The sequence below is a fragment of the Rhinolophus sinicus genome, linkage group LG07, assembly GCF_036562045.2.
Source record: "Rhinolophus sinicus isolate RSC01 linkage group LG07, ASM3656204v1, whole genome shotgun sequence".
Classification (NCBI taxonomy): domain Eukaryota; kingdom Metazoa; phylum Chordata; class Mammalia; order Chiroptera; family Rhinolophidae; genus Rhinolophus; species Rhinolophus sinicus.
The window spans coordinates 125,813,179-125,833,096 of record NC_133757.1 but is presented as its reverse complement, the minus strand read 5'-3'; the positions used below and the strand labels follow the sequence as shown (position 1 = coordinate 125,833,096).

Below are 19,918 nucleotides of genomic sequence, written 5' to 3'. Positions count from 1 at the left end.
GTAGGACTTCCAGCATTATCCATCTTTGATGTCTGGTGACGGACTAAACTTGATCTTGGGTCTCAAGTAGATGCAGTCAGTTGTGAAGCTATAGATCTAGGGATTCCCAGAAAGACCATTTACCCAGCAAATTGAGTCCACTGAAGTCTATATTTATGGAAAAGCCACGGTGCTTCTGCTCTCCATCATTTACTAAGATACAAACTGCCAGCTACAACACAGAGAAAAGACTGCCTCACTGAATCTAGATAATTCTTTTCACTAAGCCCTTTTTCCAGTATTGGACAAAATTTTAAGTTACCAGTTTTAGCATGTGTTATAGTTCCTGCCTCTTACTGGAGGAGCTAATAAACAGGGAAATCAGGGAAGGTAGGTCTTTCCAAAAATATTACTAATTCAGACTAGAGGTCAACAGTATCTAGTGCATACAGGAACGAAGTATATGATACAAACCAGTGACACGAGCCATGGGTTTGTTTTGTGGTGGAATAATTGCCTTTTTTAGACACATTTTGTTTGCGCATTAAACACAGGAGTCTCCATTTCTCGTCTGTGCCATTTTCCCACTTGGATGGGTTTTCTCAGCTCCTCGAAGAAAAGGGGAGCAACTCAGAGCCCCTTAACTAACAGCCACTGACGACCTCAGGGCCATGGAGACCCGAGGCAGGTGGGGACAGGGGCTCACACCCTGGGTGGGTGGACATCACTGCTTAGCTCCGCTGTCACCACAGAAGGCAGACAGTCTGTCTCAGACGTTCACGTGCAATCGTCCTACATGCGACTTTCATGGAATTAACGTTTCTTAAACTTAACTTGGCTGGCTAAATACCACATGCATATTTTAAATTTTGGCCTCTAAATATGTGACCAAATTGACGAACACAGGAGGAAAAATAGTTACTCAGTTGGGACAGGAAACCATCACATTTGAACACGTTGTGTAGTTGATGTACTTTGGAGCCACGGAGGGGCAGGCGTAAGGTGAGGCAGTGATGGAACTAGGCGCCACTCACCTGTGCAGTGGAGGGGAATGCAGGGGCCTAGTCCTGTTACCATAAAACCACCACCACACCCTTCTGCCCTGTTGCGTGTTCATCTTGTCTTCAAAGCAGAGGACAGTCAAATGCAATTTTGTCCCGAGTTACCCAGTTTAGTAGTTTATGCTGCTTAAATCACCAAGGGAATTGCTTAAATGCCTTAACTGAATTTGCTGTCCTTTTGTAGGTTTACGCTTTTTAAGACAACTTCTGGATAGGTAGTACCTACTTTAATTTTGAGTAAAGGAGAGGTTTTTAATGTAAGACTGTTGCACAGCTGGATGGATGATTTGGCCTTGTCCAAACAGCGAGGCTTACTTGCATGGTACACAGGAGTGCAAGGTTATAGCGTACTTTCCCACTGCTGCGTCTTACTGAAATAAGATTTTTAAAGCATACTGTGTCTCCCCGAAAATAAGACCAGGTCTTTTTATTAATTGTTGCTCCAAAAGACACATCAGGGCTTATGTTCAGAAGATGTCATCCTGAAAATTCATGCTAGGGTTTCTTTTCCGGTTAGGTCTTATTTTCGGGAAAACACGGTATAAGCATGATTAAGAATGCTGTATTTATAAAAATAATTCCAAATCAAAATTTAAGAAAATATAAGCACAAACATGAGCTTGTCAGCCAATTAACTCCCTGAATTTTAAATGCCACCACCTCCTTGAGACGATGCTGACGTGATACTGGGTGAGGGTGGCATCAGAAGCTGTTGGGGACGTTCCCAGTTCTGACTGTCATTGCAGCTGATACCTGCCTTGTATCCTCCAGGTTCTGAGCCAAACTGACCTTGTTCTTTGTGATTTAACACTGGATCTTCAGGCATTAAGTTCGGAGTTCTGGAACCATGTTTGTGAGGACATAGTTTGCGAACTGGAGGAGTTGGCCTGGACAAGGGACGTGACAGGGATACGTGATGGCCTTTGAAGCCTCTGGAAACTGCTGTCAAGTAGAGGGAGAACTCACCTGTGGCCCCAAAAGACAGAGAGCTTGCACAGAAAGGAGACATTTCAGGAAAACAGTCTGCTACGTACGATTTTCTAACAAACAGAACTCTGCAATGGCTTCTTGGGCAGGAGTCACTGCTCCTTAAGCAGAGGCCAGACAGCATCCACTAGAGGGAACAACTAGGGGATTTCTATTCGTCTTCCAACCAAGTTTTTTTTTTCTTTCTTTTATCCAGATTGGTCAATCCGGTGTTTTCTGCAGTTAAAATTTACATAGTTTTCCCCAAAGATTTGCCTGTTCTGGACGATTACTGAGGAGCCTTTCTGGAGGGTTTCTGGCACTTTAGTGCATAACGCCCTCTAGTGGAGCTGAAGTTCAATTTCAGGTTATCTTTCCTTGTCCAAAAACATAGATCTAAATTTTGATCTTTACTCTTTTGCTTTATTACTACAGAAACATGTTTCCATCTGACTGAACATTAAATTAACATACCATCCCTAATTACTCCCTGTCTACTGTCATTAGGGTCGATTTCCAGAAGTGAAGGTGGTGCCGTTGAGAAATCTCAAAGGTGTGCCTTGAGTAAGTGATGTCCAAGTACCTAAAACATGAATCCTACCTGCTAAGAGCATATGAAGTGATTTATTGATACTGGTTAAGATCCATTATATACAGGTAGAAACCTTTAAAATTGTACAGAAAACCATTAAGAGTATTGATAAAGGCAGTTTTATAGACAAAACACAACTGGAAAATACTTTCAACATACATAACATACAATTATGAAAAAAATGTAGAATACAAATTGTTCTACCAAATAGATTCCAAGGTTATTAAAAGTCTGCTATGCAAACCTCAAGTTGGAAAATGTGTTCAGTGGGGTTACATGGTTTGAAAAATTAAGTATAATGTAAAAACTAAGTGTTTTTTTTCCCTCACTGCAAATGGGAGAGGAACCAAAACAATTTTTTACCCCAAGTCTATACATTTTGAAAAATAATTTATATGTCTACCACAAAGAAAGAAAATTGAGAATGTTTATAGTTCTGTAAACTGTGCCTTTCATGAAATTTAAACTGTGTCAGTGTTGACAGTTAAAAATTGTGCAATCAGAAACAGATTGTTCCCTTTAAGGTACAGTTGGACCTTCACTGGCTTCATACCTGAGCACCAAAGCTGAAGTTCTAAATGCTTCTTGGAAAGGCAATCTGAAAATGAGCAAGAAATCACAACTAGCCTGCTATCACCTGGAGAACGAGGCACCAAGAGGGGGACATCGCCATAGAAATGCAACATCACAATAGAGGTTCCATTAATTCAGCAGCTGACAGATCTCCTTGTGCACACAGCACAGGAAATCCACGTAAGAGGACCCGCCATGGAGTCCCTTGTCCTCCACCAGGAACTGTCGGAAAACCATTTCTGGCTGTTCTCGCTGCTTCACTATCACCAGCTGGGAAAAAACAACAACAAAGTAGCTGATTATAAACATGTTCTGGACGCAGCTCCACTTCATATGCTTCAGTTTCACCAAAACGGCATAATGTCCACTGTGTGGGGCCTGGGAGGACGTGGGAAGGTGCTATCAGCCCAAGTGGAGAGTAGCTGTGATCCCCAAACCACGAAAACTAAGACATACTAAGTGGCAACCAGGAAACACAAGCACCATGCTATGGGAAAGGCGTCACCGTGCTGGGGCCTGTCGCCTGGGTGGGGAGCATCTTTGAGCCTTCAGGGCCAGGGCAGGATTTCCTAGGATGTGGGGTGCGGTCAGAGAGCCATCCGTGTGCCCGCCACGTGCCAGAGACACAGCTTGGCTGGATGGGAATGCGCACGACGTCTAGAAGCTATTGGGAGCTTAGGGACGTGCCACCATACTGGTGAGTTGGGGCTATTGTAGGAAACACGATCCAGGGACAATGCTAGCAGCAGTGGCAGCAGGACAGGTAGAGAGAATAGAACACCGTCGTGAGCTGAGGGAACCTGCCGGGAAGCAGTAGAACATGTGGGTGAGAGGTGACCAGGCTCTGAATGCAGGCCCCTCGGTGGAGAGGGTGTAGATGGCTGCAGCAGGCGGTGGGCCGCACGCGCAGGATTGTTCCCTGCTCCAAACCCTCTCGGGCCGAGCTGCCCACCTGCCCGCCACTGTAGCCACCAGCCACGTGTGCCTGCTGAACCCTTGAAACAGGGCTGGTCCGAACCGGGACGCGCAGTGAATGTGAAACCCACAGTGCATTTCTAAGTCTTAGTATGAAGGACCAAAGGGAAAACTCAGTTGTGGCTTATACTGATTACACGTGGAAACAGTAACATTTGGAGATACTAGGTTACAATACTAGGGGTGCCAAAAAAATGTATATACATGACTTGTATTCATCTTTTGTTATGGGTATATACTGAGTATTACAGTTTTAATAGTTTTTCCTTTCTCAACATGTGTATACGTTTTTTCTATAGTTAAAAAGATTTTTAAGTTTTAAATGCGGCTACTGGAGAGTGTGGAGTGGCATGAGTGGACAGCTGCTCCGGGGAAGGGCCCAGAAGACGGCAGGTCTGTCGTGACGGCTCCGGGCCCATCTGTCTGCCACCTTCCTCACTCGTTTCAGCAATCCGAGCAGATGATCAGAACGGGCCAATTTCATACCTGTTGCGCCACGAGCGGAGCCACCCATGCACAGCAGTGGCCCCCACCTGCTCCCTGCACAGTAGGGAGAAGCCCCCAGAGCCTACAGTGTGGGCATCACTGGCCACCGCAGGGCAGGAGTGTTGTGTTGCTGTCGGGGTGGCAGGGAGACCGTTGGTCTCTGTGCTTTTTAGTTATTAAGTAGAATAACTCAACACAGCTTGCTTTTTTGCCTTTGTGTTATTTTGGCCTAGGCCCTCAGCTGATAAGCTTTAAACCATCTGGATCCTATAGAAATAATGTCACAACTGGTGCTGCTAGCAATACAACCCAGCTAATTCCACGTGGGTACGGACATGGGTGGTGCAGGCTCTCGGGAGTCAGCCAGGCACTGGGAGGTGACACCAGAACAATGTGCAGAAACGTCTTCACGGGCACGGAAGGCGTGCGCCCTGGTGAGCTGGCAGCCAAGGCTGCTTTCTTTTCATTTGTGTTGTGTCCACCTTCTCCCACGTGCCACTGGGACTCCGCTGTTGTGCATGATGGACGAGCACTGGCCACGTGACTGAGGCCAGTGTCACACACGTCAGGCCAGCACTGGGCAGAACGAGTCACGGGCCCCCGTTTTATCCCCTGTGGGGAGGAATGGGAGGAAGTCCCTGCTGCTCAGCGGGGGAGTTTCTATGGCTGCCGCTCACTTGGGGTAGTTGCTGGGTGTTCCTGTGGTGCGTGCTGTGAAACCGCCTCTGATGGTGTGTGTGCCATGCTCTGAGGTGGGAAGTAGAACGGAATGGAGCTCACTGTGTGAGGAGCCGCGCTGTAACGTGAGGTGCTTAGCTCCTGCCCTAGCACTGGAGCCTGCGGACCAAGCGGGACTGCTCGCTTCAGGATGCCACAGAGTACGGGGGAAGCCCCCGAGGAGCCATGGAAGTGGTGGCCGGGCGGGTGGTCTTCTCTCAAAGAGCACACCACACAGAGAAGAGGACATGGTGGGACGGACTGGGGTCCACATTCTACCCTCTACTTTTCTCTAGAGAGTGAGGGGAGTGGATGAAGTGCACGGCTGGTCTTGCTCCCAGCTTCCCATGTGCGTGGCTTATTCCAGGGCTCTGCAGGTGACATTCCCTGGGCCACTGCCAGTGCCTTACAGAATGACTGCACTCGAGAGCCGTTCTCCCCTGTCACTGCCTGCCTCACAGGGAAAGGATAAATGACAGCAGGGACTGGGGCGGCCCAGTAAGAACAGGTTGCAAGACAGAACCATGGACACAGCGTAGGGGAACAAAGACTCTTCAAGGGCAAATGAGTGAAGAGAAGCCCAAGAAAAGGGACTGTGAGGGGAAAAGGACTGGGAGAGCGCTGGCATGTTCTGGGAACTGACGGGAGAGAACATTTTGAGGAAGAAGGAAGTATCCATCCTTGTGGATTCAGCACCAGGGTTACGGAAATGGCAGCGTTCAGGAAACATGGCGGTGAAGCTGCTGGTAGATCATAGTGTTCAGTACATAGTGAAGTGAAATGAAAGGAAAGAGGAGCAGAATCCTGGAGAAGCAGCAGCAGGAGATGAAGGGAGATCTTACTCCACAGGGGAAGGAGGCTGTGGGGAAAACAGGAGGAAGAGGGCGGGGAGTCTGCAGCCTGGAGAGCTGAGCAGGGCGGGACGGGGTTCATCGCAAAGGCGCTGGACGTAGGGATCGGGACACTGATGGGACTCTCCCTTTGTCCCCCCACAAATGTAAAACTGTGCAGACAGTGAGGCCTGAGAGGCCGATCTCTGCAAAGCCAGTCAGCACCTGAGGAGACAGCGTGCTTTCTGGGTCTGATTTTGCTATTCTTGACCCTTCCCTTCCAGCTCCTTCCTCCTCTTCTGGATTTACACTGTAAGAGATTTCAACTCGTTTGCGTGGTCAGCCTGAGTGCAGGGGCCCAAGGGCATGCTGGTCCTGGTCTGCCATGGCCGTGCGGGGACCGCTGACCAGGCGACAGGCTCCTCACAACCTCACTTTCAGGTCTGTTACTCAGAGGTGGGAGCGGACAGGCTGGGCTGGACCAGAAGCTTAGATTCCTCTCAGCTCTAATACCTGCAGATCTCAGGTTTTCAAATGCTTTATACAGATAGTAACCTGAAAAGCTCAAAGAAATCCCACAAACATACATTTTCAAGTGGCACATACGCAAATCATATTAAGTATTTAAGTTAAAATTATTTTAGCATGCAACGGCTTATATTTTGTCCACATGTCATATTTGCCCCAGATGCTTTATAACTGAAGCTGACATGACCTCTCTAAGGGGTTCCTGGAGCAGGCGAGAGGAAGCAGAGGAGAGGAAAGTCCTATTTTTCCAGGAAGGAGGGTACTGAGAACAGGATGAGCTCCACGTTTTCTCTTTTCTGCAAACGGGGCCCATCTGGGAACACAGTGGCTGCAGCTGTGACAAAGGTACATCATCACTGCTGTGCGTCTGTGTGGCATGAGACCCTAAGATTTCATGAGTGTAACATGAGGAATGTGTTTAGTTTGGGACTTCCCCGCCATCTCTAGGTCACATCCTCAAGCTGAACCTAGGTAGGTGCTGTGTGGAGTGGAAACCGTTCTGGAAAGAGTCTGTGTTCACCCAGTGGTCATAAACCTCTTTTCTGATTCAATCCGCCAGAGTCTCCCCGAGGCTGCGGTGGGCATGTGGGTGTGTGACACAGGGAGAATGCTGCTTCCCTCGGGGCTCGCGTGTTATGTCCAGGGGACACTGGCTCGTACAGGCACCTGCCTCCAGGTGAGGGCCCTCCACCTCTCCAGCCTGGACCACCCTCACTGGGGCATTCCCAATTCCAGGAGACCAACACTGAGCTTGAGAGGAAAGATGGGGGAGCAGCCGGACGTAGCGACAGGCCCACTTTCCTGAGTTAGAGATGTTTTCACTTCTTTTACTCAAACTCAAAAAAGGCTTGAAAGGGGCCTAGAAGGGCCAGGATAACAAAACTTCCCAGAGCTCATAAAGCTAAGGTTGTACACATAAAGTTTTACAAATGTTTTGAATAATACGTCTATAAGTAAGTCGTTCTAGGCACTGAAGGAAAAGTCAGTTCCGAATCTGCCGTGTGTGAGTGGTGTCCACTGCTACAAACCACAGAGAGGACCCTCAGAATTACTAAGTTAACACTTACTAACGACCCTAGCTAACCCATGGCGGTAGCTGTTTAGTTTTGCATGTTTGTGTCTGATGAGTAGGTAGATATACTTAGAGGTTAGTGTGAGTTTTCTGTCAAAGATTGTTATAAAAACATAGGACATGCATTTAAAAAGTGTAATGAAGTTTAGAAATAAAACACCTGAAGAAAGGAAAAACTAAAATCTCATTCTTACCTTCATTGAGTACGGTCTCTTTTGTTGGATAATACCCATTATCGTTCTGAGCGTTTGAGAATACGGGTTTCCCACCTCAGGCAGTGATGTCTAAAATTAAGAAAAATCAAAGTTTAAGTTTCAGTATAATTTATAGCATTTAGATAGAAGCAGCAATAAGATTATTAGAATGTTAAAGTTAAAAAAACACCTTTTTAAACCATATATTTGACTTAGTTCATTTACCTAAGCATCAAAAATATGAAAAAATGCACTAAAAATGATTCTTACTGGCACACATTTCCACCAGCGAACTGTCTTTTGAAAATAAAAACCATCTGGCATGTGACATATATACGTCACTGAAATGACACAACAGGCACATGTTTTATGCAAAGGATGTCCTTGGACCATTCATGATGTTTCACCCCTGGGAGTTTGCAAGGTTATTTCAGGACTACACTGCGAGAGAGGACGAACTTCATTCCTTCAGCGGGGTCAGCGGCAGGGCCCGGAGGCAGCGCAAGGTGGGCAAATGCCACCCACGGACCATTGTTCAACAGTAAGACCACTGAATGCTGGTCCAAGGAAAATGTGGCCTTGTAGATGTCCCTGAGCTGGTCAGTGGTCCCCAAGAGACACCTATGCCGCTGCACGTGGCCTGCGGGGCATGAAGGACCTGCACTTAGATCTTGTCCATGAAACAGGAAAATGCAAATGTGTACTTCTCAGCCAGAAGCTACAAGAGTAATCACTTGTGAGTTAGCCGCTGAAGGCGGGTTACAACATTTTACCCCAAGTCACAAGTCCCAGGAGAAGATCACAGTCAATAGTTTTCACAGGCATTGTAAGGAAAAACAGAAATTCATCATTTATATTTACATTCCATCTGCTATTTGTATCCTCTGACATTAAGGTAGATCTTTTTATTCAACTAATAGAATGAGTGTACTTCATGTATACGTCTCAAAGTGCCAACTGCATCTAAGACAAAGTGACACTGGCTTTTTCTTTTGTTGCATTTTCTGCAGGTGAGAGGAGGTATGCCACAGAAGCACAGACCTTCCAATCTGCTTTGTGGTGGAGACAGGCTATTTCATATGTGTACTCAAGTCAGCAAATAAACATTTAATGTTAACTTCATCAACACCTGAATCACAGGAGGCCGCCTGCAGTGCCACACAAACATTCTTCAGACTCATAGTTCTTTGCCTACTGACTTTTGGTTTTGCTTTTTATTGTTTAGAAACTGCTTTTCTAGTCATTCCTTCATTTCAACCACATGCAGACGTCTTACTAGTTCTCAAACTTCATCTTCCCCTTAAAACTAGTTCTTCATGGGATATGGGCATCTTGAATGCTTTAAAACTATACTTTTGACACCTGTAGTGGACACACAGCTCTCTGACCTGACTGCCTACCTAGAACTTTAATCCTGCCTCCCTCCGAGACGCTGCACAGCTACCCTTCATACCAGAACAGGAATTAAGCAGCCTTGGCCATCTTGCCATAACCTAAGTGAAGCCTCAGGGGACAAAGTGCTGAGTTCCAGCTGTGGGTCATAAGGAATCCACCGCCGAGCACAGTAAGGCACTGACCGCCACCGAGCAAGGACGGTGACCACCACAGCCAAGGAGCTCACCCAATGATGGTCTGCAAATGAGGTTCGGGATAAATGCTCCTCTCAAATTAGAATCGCTGGTGTTCCTAATACACTTTAAAAATAAAGCCACTTGTATTCATTCCACATGCAACCATACTCTCTTTTGTAATGACTGCAACAGAGGGGGAATCATGTTTCCTGGGAGTGCTGTGCAGCTCAGCAGTGTCAGCTGCAGCCGGGTGTGCACGAGAGTTCTGCTTCTTCTGAACATGCAGTTCAGATCCAGGACCAGACAGGAGCCCAAAGCCTCAGAATGGTGTCAGTTCCCATTTCTGCCATCCCTCCCAGAGGATGTGTCCCCAAGCCTGAGTCATCTATGAAATGTGATGACAATACGTCTCACTGACTTGTTACAGGAATGAAGTGAAAGGGTATGTTGAGAGTATTTACAGCACAGTGACACACATACTAACTGATCCAGAAACATTAGCAATCTCTTTGGGTGCTTGGATAATACTTTCTACAAATAACTTTATACCAGCTCACTGTTCTTCATCAAAACATGAAATTCTCCCGTTCTCGTGTGAGAACTATATACCTCTTGGTGTCTTCTTTGTGACCCATTGTTGCACATGAACAAAACAATACTTAAGAACGTACATTTTGCCACAAAACCAGTGAGAAAACACTCACCATCTCTGTGTTGACGTGCGCCAAGGATGGCACATTGAATATGCCTTGGATGAGTTCTGCGGGGCTGCTGGCTCCCAACCACAGGAACATGTGCAGACCGTCAGCCAGGAGGAAGAGCCCTTCCTCGGAGAGACGGGACTCGGAGCAGCGGACGGCGGCCGGCAGTGCTGTACTGCTAACGTCCACCGTGTGCTGGGCAGGCAACGGCGAGAGTCAGAGGTCGCAGCCCCTCCTCGCCTCCCCCACCCGCCCTCCCAAGGCCCGGCTTTGTCCCGCTCACTGCACTGCCTCGTACAGGGGATGCACGTGGGGAGGGAAGAAGACACAACAAATAAAATCAGTCAACTATACAGCATGTGAGGTGGGGTTAAGTGCCATGAAGGAAAAAAGCAGGAAAGTGGGATAGGACACGTCAGGTGGTGGTGGTATGATGTTGAGAAGGGAACTTTGGGGTAAAGACCCGAGGAGATGAGACGGTTATGGGGGGATCTGTGGAAGAGCATTCTGGAGGGAGGGAGGGAACAGCTGGGGCAAAGGTCCTAAGGCAAGAGCCTGTTGATGTTCCGAGATCCTCAAGGAGGCCAGTGTGGCTGGAGCAGAGAGAGCAAGGGCAGCGGAACACAAGCTGGAGGGAGACAGAAGGTGGCGGTGGGGGTACAGACAGCTCTGGGCCAGGAATGAGGCTTTCACTGAAACAGGAAATCCCAAGGGTCCTGAGTAGAGCAGGGACAGGAACTGACAATTACTCTAACAGGACCACTCCAACTTCTGTGCTGAAAACTGACTGAAGGAGAGGCAAAGGCACAAGCCAGGGACTTGGAGGAGGGGACCTCAGTTGTGCATAGGACAGAGGGCGGGCTATGCCTGCAGCTGGGAGTTCATAGATGGGGTGGGGAGTGGTCAGAATCCGGATGCTCTTGCAATGAGAGTGGCCCTGACTGCAGGTGGATGAGAAAGAAAGCAGTCACGGGGGGCTCCAGGCTTGCGGCCTGAAGTGGAAATGGAGGTGGAGGGGCGACAGGAGAAGTGTGCTGGGCGGTGGGTTAAGATGCCCGTTAGACCCCCTGGGGAGATGGCAGGAGGCCGCAGGGACTGCCGCATCGGGAGCTCAGGGCAGAGGCAGGACTTGGGACTCGTCCGTCTCGGCGGCACCGCAGCCACGAGGACAGATAAGACCCCAGGGGCCGAGTGCAGGCCAACAAGAGAAGCCCCCAGGACCTGAGCCCAGGGAAGAAGCTGTTTCAGAGAAGGACGCAAGTGGAGATACTGCCGACAGGTCAGAGCAGAGGGGAGAGCCGCCCCCTGGTCTAGGATGTGGTCACCAATGACCTTGGCAGTTTTAGGGGGTGGCAATGTTCCTGTCGCTTAGAGCTCCAGTGTCTCTACACACAGATTGCTGAACATCCGATTTTATCTGAAAATCAATCATTTGTGATCATTTACATCTAACATCCATCCTAATTCAAAGCATCGATGGCTTTTTATTTCCAACCTAATTTAATTCTAACTTCCCTGTTACTGAGAGCCTGGGTCTGAGTTTAAAGATAGGAGTTAGAAAGAAGCCATTGGCCGTCCCCTCTCCTCTCCTTCACTTTGAACCTAAACTTGTTGGTCTCAGGGGAGGGCAGGGTAGCCGAGAACTAAAGGCTGACTTCACGTCAGGAGAAACCAGCGCCGAGGAAATCGAGGACAAGTGCAGTTAGTCCCCGCCCAGCGAAGGCACCCTCGGTCCTGCTGCTCTGTCAGCCGACTGCCTGCCTGTGGTGAAGGCTGCTCCTGGCCGTTCTGGTGAACTGTGGAGACTGAGTCACGCCACACAGAACCGATGGATACATGTACACGCGTGCAGCTCCACGCACACGCAGCTGTCTTTAATGCTCTCAGGTACCTTTCTCCAACAACCAAGGCTTGGCTTGCCCCAGCGTGTTTCCTGCCTTCCCCAGCTGTCCACTCAGCGTAGCGGTGGGGGTGGGGGAAGCAACCGCCAAGGGAGCAATTCAGAGAAGGAGCCTCCCTCCACCCCGGCCCAGCCTGCTCAGAAAGCCCCTGCCCCTGGGCCCCTCGGCACATTCTGTGGGCACCCGGGGCGTGACATGTCCCCTCCACTGTGACACACGGAGAAGGACTAAGTGGGAGTGCCCAGTGGGTGCTCACTATTGGCAGAAGCAGCGGGTAGAAGAAGAGCTGGGAGTCGGCCACGCCCATGGTCATGACCAGCTGTCTCTGGTACGCCCGCTCATCTGTGGAGACTTCTGGTCGGCTGAGCAGCACACAGTTTTTCAGCAGGCAGTTCACGTACACCGGCAACACTTTCATGGAATCGGGTAAGATCAGCTGGAAGAGAAAGACATTCACTTCAGACGCCGGGCTTCACGTCAGTCAGAAGCATCGAGGTTGTCGTGAGGGGCAATGGTGCCCTGTGCACAGACTGGCGCATGGAGCCGGCACAGGCACACGGGGCAGGGGCGCCACCCACCTGCAGCCGCACTGGTCGCCCTGCTCGCCACACCCCACTGCCCGCACCGCCCCAGCTCTGCCCCTCACCGGCCGCATGGCTTTGCCAGACTCACTCGCTCTTTCCTGGGTTTCCTCACCTAAACGTGGGGTGGCAGCACACGGACCTCAGGACCTGAGGGGGGTGCTGTTGAGCAGTAAACGGGATTCACTGGTGAGGCACTCAGTGCGGCCCCCATACAACATCAGGCACGTTTGTTAAATAAAGGAAGGGAGTCGGTGGCTTCCTCATCTGCTACCAACTTCTGCCTCCTGAGTTCAGGACCAGCGTTTCCGGCTGCCCACGAGGCATCTCCTCCTCGAAGCCCCTCCATGTGTCCTCCAGTCACAGGCAGCGACACACTGAGTGAGAGCCACCATGCCACAGGTTCTGTGCCCAGGGTCGTACACAGGGGCCTGAGGCTCCGTCAACGGTGCTCGGCGCCCGAAGTCCATTAGGGATGACGGACGTGAATAGATCAAACACAACAAGGACGCTGCAGTGCTACACGTTCAAGCTAATAGGACACCCCTGCTGAATTCAGGAGTGTCTCTACTGAAGGGCAACAGGCAAAATCAAAGTCCTACAAGTCCACAAACTCGGCCTTCCGCTTACGGTTGCTAGTTTAGGTGCTAGAAGAACCAGAGGTTAAAGTACTCTTAACTCTATTTCTTCTTGACCATCAACTATTAAACGGATTCTTCTCATTCTACCTTTATAACCCACCTGTACCTTCCCTTCCGCTCCTCGCTTTGGCGCATGCACGTACCATCCCATGATGCTACAGATAATAACACAGGGCAGCGATGCTAGAAACAGAACTTGAAGGGTCAAATAATTACAAATAATCTGCCCATGTTGTTTAACCTTCTCCCAACTCAACTTTATAAAAACAGCTAAGGCTTAAGACTGATCAGAGTGTCACTTCCTTCCACTTAACAGTACGTCAGCGCACAAGGAAGAGGTATCCAGAGCAGATGATAACTTGCAAATAGAAGGATCTGGTCTGTGAATCCATGATTTCTTTTTCAATTTCTGTCTTGATGACGAAAAACAATATACACTTATCAGAATCCACACTGAAAAGAAAGTCCTCCTCAGGGCTCTGCTAGAGTTTATTCTCCTACTTCAATCCTTCATGTCACTGGTCTCCTCACGACCTACTGAGTAAGGTGTGTGCACGACAGAGCTTTCCACCTGGGTCGGGCAGACGTATTCAGCACATTCTGCCCCTCGTGACTTCTAATCTCCATTCAGAAAATGACAGGCAGTTAAATGCACACGTCTTCACATGAGAAGAGCAGGCTCTTCTTGTCATTTTTTCTCTGTATAAAATATTTTTATTTGACATTTGGATTACTTTCTCAACCAAGGGAAACTCTGATCCAAAGATGCCAGATTGTGGTCCCATTCCAGAGCCACGTGGCCTCAGTGCTGTTTCTGGGCTCGTTACTAGCCAGGCATCTGACGTGTTCGGAATCAAGACTGTTCTTGGAGTCCATGTAGAAGCATGTATGTGCAGTATCTGAATGCTGTCCTGCAATTTCACTGGTTGCTTATCATTAATCAGGTCATGTTAAGACAATTTCTAACTGCTGTCCTACATGCCACAAAGGGGTGCCTGGCCCAGGATGTCACTCTCAGGACTCAAAGAGGAGACGGGGCTACAGGTGCAGAAGGAAGAGAACAGAGGATGTAAATAAGGAAAACTGACGATGAAGAAGGAAAATGGAGTTCGACTGACAGAAAACAAGGAGACAGTCTTAGTGGACGTCTCTGAGGTGGGAAGAAAATGGAGCGACAGACAGCGGCTGTGTAACGTCCCCACCTCCCTGGTCCTCTCCCTAAGGGGAGCGTTGTTCTTGGGGAAGATGGTGTGAAGGAGGAGAAGGGGGAAAGTCCTATGAGCCCAGTTTGATTGAATTTGGAGAATTCTTCTCTTTGGGTTTTGAAGTGACAGAAATGGTAATGGATAAAAAGAGAAAAAAACCCTATTTGCAGTTAAGTTATTTGACTTGCCTTCTGAAGCCACTGTCCTCCCATTTAATGGAACATATTTAAATTCAAAACAGTGAGCTATGGGATTTAATCAAAAGAATCTACCACGCTTACAGAAGCTCAGAAAGTTTTTTTAATGCCGTCTGGGGCTCTGTCTGTCCTACGACCCCCCCGGGGGGGGCCTCCTTGCAGGCTGCACCCTAAGCCACTCCCTGGCCTCACCCTGGTCCTGGCCCAGCAATGCAGTGACAGATCTGTCCTGAGGCCAGCGTCACGCAGTCCAAGCACAGCCCACCCTAACAGTCTTGCTTGGTCTGGGAAACTTAAGGCTCTCTGGTAAAAAGTGGGATCCCTTTAGGGATGTCTCCACAGATAACGTTTCTCACAAGTAAACTTGGGAGGATACCAAGTTTGAGGGCACATTCTCTGAAGAGAAGCCCATGTCCGGCCATTGCAGGTTTTTCCTGAATGGTGTATTTTAATACATCATTGTTACTAGCAGTTTATCATTCCTCCATCCTCCGGCCTCCTGGTGGACGACCACAAGCTGGCTAAGCTGTGTCGTTCATAGCACTGGTTGAAAGACACATTTGCAATGTGCTCATGGAGAAAGAAAACTCTCATCATAAGAACAGTAATAATCTCTCTCAAGTTTTTCAGAGAAAATCTGGCATCATAAGGTTTTTACTCCAGAAATAAACTATATACACAGATGATCTAGTAGTAGAGACAAAGCTTTAAACTTTTTCAACAAGAAGAAAATAACAGGCTTTATTTTTTGCCTTAAATAGTCACAGATTTGTTTTTAACTTAAGGTCTTTGAATCTAGCTGTTGTAACTTTGAGCAAATAAACTTCCTGAAGGGGCGCTAACTGTACCTGTTCTCCTTCAACCAATCCTTCTGAAGTGTGAGCTGTTGCAGAGGCAGAGCTGTTCCCAGAACTCTAAGACAGACAGAACTGGTGTCATGTGCTCACAACCAGACTTTGTCCGACACCGTCTGGTGGGCTTTGCGTCAATTAACCAAGTTCACTGTAAAGTCTGATACTGGAGTTCACTACAGGGGCAAATCTCCTGGATAATGAGAAGATGGAACTCACATGGAGGCTCAGGAGATGCTTCCACGTTTTCAACACAGGAGATGAAAAACCAATGGATGGCTAATGGAATCACTTTGGACACACAGGAATTTTTGTCAAAAGCCCAAGCTCAGAACTATGCTGATTTTATTTTCCTTCTTTACCCAGATCATCTATTTGGCCCTCAAAATCACCTGCATTATCTTTGCTGCTGAAGGTGTACTTTTAGGTGGGGTATCAGATATGCTCTCAGCACCCACTTACCCACTTCTGACAATAAACGAACCAGAAGTTTTCCCACTATTGCTCATTGTCTTCTTTGAATCCAAATTCTGTGCTCAGAAACGTAATACACAACTATGAAAAATGGCGTCCAGCTTTGATTGACAGAGGGAGGGATGTGAATGAGAGAAGAGATGCAGAAATAAAGGTGGACTCAGGTTCTACTTCTACAGGAGAGTCTAAATAAGGTTTATTCAAAGATCTAAAATTTCAAATTACTAGATGATAGCCAGAGACAATGCTTTCAAAACTCTTCACACCTATTAACTTTTAAATATAAAGAATTCCAATATTTATAAATTCTACCTATGTTTATAAAATATAAAGAAGTCATCAGTACCTTTAGCTCATGGCAGCTTTGTTAATACATCTAAAAAGTACATAGATAGACACACACACACACACACACACACACACACACTTCACAACCACATTCTCTCCACAGGCAAAGAGAATCCCTGTACATCGTGCCGTCTCTTACACATGACATTCTTTTGTTCACACACAATGCGGTGACTGTCAACCCAACACACACGCACTTTTTTTGGTTCACGCGTCTTCTAAAGCCACTAAGTTTTCCACGTTGGCTATGAATACCAACACCCCGCCCTAATGGCATTCTCAGTTTTCTTGGCTGTATCCAAGCGCCTGGAATATCACAGGCCTTCCACAGCTAGTGCAGTGGCACGTGACCCGGTGGGGTCCAAGGATGGGCTCACTCACCTGGCTGGCTGCAGACGGACTTGCGCAGTTCTTTCGGTAGCATGCCAGCATATGGGCGGTCTGATTCACCAGGATTTCCCGGATGACCTTCAAGGGCTGGTGCAGAACTGCTTTGAAAGCTATTTGCACAAAACAATGGAAGGGTCAAGTTTTAGTCCCTTCAAACAGTAATAAAAGAACAAAGTGCTATTATCTTCAGACCACTCAGCAAGGAATGACGGCCTTTAAAAATGCTAGTCACTTGCTAATGCTCTCCTCTGGACTAGGTCTGAGGACCCAGCCAGTGGAGAACAACGCTACCTATAACCAAAGACAGGCCATTGGTCCCGATCTTTCCTGAGAATACTAGAAACGGAACTCAATACTCAGAGAAAAGAAAGACTAGTTCACTAGCTTCTGATGTCCTGAATTCCTATAGGCTGGATTGCTGTTTCTTCTAAACGTTACTGTGGAATCTCCACTGGGGTTTGGGGGAAAGGAGAGAAGGAACCAAAGAAAATCTCACATCTGGCCCCACCTCTGCCATTTCAGAGGTATCATAACGTTAGGGACCGTCTTCTTTCATCATCCCCAGGTGCCCGGGGCACACGTACATACCATAATGAGTTTAGTATCACCTGCCCAGATTTCAACGCACACCCCTCGGAAGGAAACTTTAGATAAAGCTGCACGGTGTGGGCCTGACTCAGTCATCTGTTTATTAACCTAGAGTTAGAGATACTGAGTAGTCTCCTCGCCCTTTGCTTTTTTAAATTCTGAATGTACCCAGCAAAGGCTGCCCCACCACGGTCCTTCTCAGCTCCTAACTGGATTCACCAACAGGCCTGCCTGAATTGCAGTTGGCCCTCTGTATCGGCGGGTTCCACATGTGTAGATTCAACCAACCGTGGATGGAAAATATTTGGGAAACACAGTCACATGGTTGCTGACATGCACTGTAACTAGGCCTACGGTGGTTGTGTCTGTACGGGACGTGTACAGACTTTGTCTTGTCCTTATTCCCTAACAATACACGGGAACTACTATTTACAGAGCATTTACATGGTATTAGGTATTACCTACGAGTAACCTACAGACGACTGAGAGTATATGGGTGGCTGTGCATAGGTTGTATGCAAACACTGCGCCATTTTACATAAGGGACCCGTCCGTGGGATTGGGCAGCCTCGGGGTCCCAGAACCCGTCCCCCGCAGATTCTGAGGGACGCCTGTACCAGGCACGGCGTCCTGCACCACAGGGCCAGCGAAGGTTACCTGACTTGGCGAAGAAGTTGACGAGGGCATCCGTCTCGCAGCTCTTGTAGAGATCAGCCAGCTGAGAGCTGCAGTTCAGGCCCAGGTTGTGAATCCGCAGTCTCCTCTGCCCGCTGATGGTGGTGTAGAGCACAGCACACTGCAGGGCAATATGCAGGGCACATCCTGCGTTAGCACTCCCGCCCCAGCTCGTCTGGTCTTACAGTTACAGAACAGTGTGTGTGGCTCAAGGGACAAAGGAGGGACAGCAATTCATGCACTGGGTTCTAGGTAGCATTCCGCTGGTTAAACTTACATGGTAATCGAGCTATTCCCATGTAAGTATGTGCTGGCATCAACACAACTAGTGTACATTTCACATATCTCAGGTTGGATTACCAGGAACTGGGGTCCAGATATAACACCTTCATGACCTCATAGCCACCCGCGAGGCTCCCTTCCCTTAGAAACATACGACTAGCTGTGATGATGGCCTGGGTTTCATGCTGATGACACAGACATTTTGCGAAAGCAAACGCATAATTATTTCCGCAAATATCTGTGATTTAAAATAAGCTTTAGGTAGAGTTCTTCTCCACCAACGCCAGTGTCTCTCCAGTCTTTAAGGGTGATGATTGGGTCTGAAAACTCTGGCCATTGGATATAACTTTTCTTTTTTTAACTCAGAGTCTCCATGGCTTCTAGTTAATTGCATTCACTACAAAGCCAAACCCTACTATACTCGTTTAGAACATGATAACATGTTTAACAGTGTCTGACACACAGCAGGAGCTGTGACTGGTGCTGAGGCCTGAGAGAACTGACCACTGACGCCTGTCACACTGACCAAGAGTCCACGGGCTCTCACGCAGTGACACGTCATCGTGACTTCATATGAATCAGAACACATAACGGCGTGCTCCAATCTAAGGACTTTGCCTTTAGAGAAATAGAGCAGAATTTGTGGGGAGACTAAAACAGTTGATGGCATTTCAGTCTCCTGACTGATCACCGTCAGTAAAAAACTAAACAGCAAAATATGGGAATAAATTGGACACCACCTGGATTAGGGCTCCACTGTCTTCACCAAGTTTGTCATCGTGCTTGAACTCCACAGTCACGGCCTTGTCACAGTCGATGGCGGCCATCTCCACGTCAGTGGTGTTGTTCATAAAGATCCCACCGAAGAAATCAGTGGCTCTGAAACCTAAGGGTGAGGGGGAAAGGGATGCTGTTTCTCCTCGTGTGACTGTTATTGTCTTCGTTGGCCTGTTATCAATTTGAAGAGGAAACAATTATACAACAGAGACCTGGAAAATAGTATAAACGACAATTACCTGTGCTGGTACGGACCCTCATTATAGCATCAAATCCTATTTGCTTTTCAATATCATTCCTGAGGTCATTCAAAAATTGTTGGCTATCCAAGTGTATCTACAAAATAAAGGATGGTCAGTGTCCACCAGATGGCAGTAAAATACTTACAATAACATTTTTTTTTTTAAATCTTGATTAAAACCTACTTTATTCCAATAACCTCAAAAGGGTTCTTAAAGCATTTCAGTTTTATTTCATTTGCACTCTTTGGCCTTATCAAATCCTTTAACTAGTTTACAATATAAATATGTGCCTAGGTGATTAAAAATAACTTTATGGATGATAAACATAGATGACGATTGACATGCGTCACTTATGTTGGGGGACACTCATGCCCACTCCATGTTTGCAGGCGAAGGGACATAAATTAGAGGCACGCCCACCCCCGGCCCTTCTCCTCAGGTGAAGGCAGGTGCCTGATCTGATCAGTAAGCGTGGGAAAAGGAAGCTGGTGGGCACAGCTCAGCCCCCTCTGCGCCCCCTT

General features: G+C 47.8%; 1 protein-coding gene across 2 annotated transcripts in view; it reads right to left on the bottom strand.

Moving 5' to 3' along the window:
- Positions 1 to 2,611: 2,611 nt before the first annotated feature.
- The window catches only part of SEC24D (SEC24 homolog D, COPII coat complex component), a 76,979-nt gene continuing 59,672 nt past the window's right edge, over positions 2,612 to 19,918 (bottom strand). For both annotated transcript variants that reach the window (XM_019744507.2, XM_019744508.2), the window contains exons 16-23: positions 19,395 to 19,491; positions 19,119 to 19,264; positions 18,079 to 18,217; positions 16,825 to 16,943; positions 12,403 to 12,582; positions 10,249 to 10,440; positions 7,974 to 8,063; positions 2,612 to 3,441 (exon numbers count right to left, since the gene is read on the bottom strand). In XM_019744507.2, the coding sequence (XP_019600066.2) occupies positions 3,301 to 3,441; positions 7,974 to 8,063; positions 10,249 to 10,440; positions 12,403 to 12,582; positions 16,825 to 16,943; positions 18,079 to 18,217; positions 19,119 to 19,264; positions 19,395 to 19,491 (1,104 nt within the window). In that variant the 3' untranslated portion in view covers positions 2,612 to 3,300. The remainder of the gene's footprint in view (positions 3,442 to 7,973; positions 8,064 to 10,248; positions 10,441 to 12,402; positions 12,583 to 16,824; positions 16,944 to 18,078; positions 18,218 to 19,118; positions 19,265 to 19,394; positions 19,492 to 19,918) is intronic.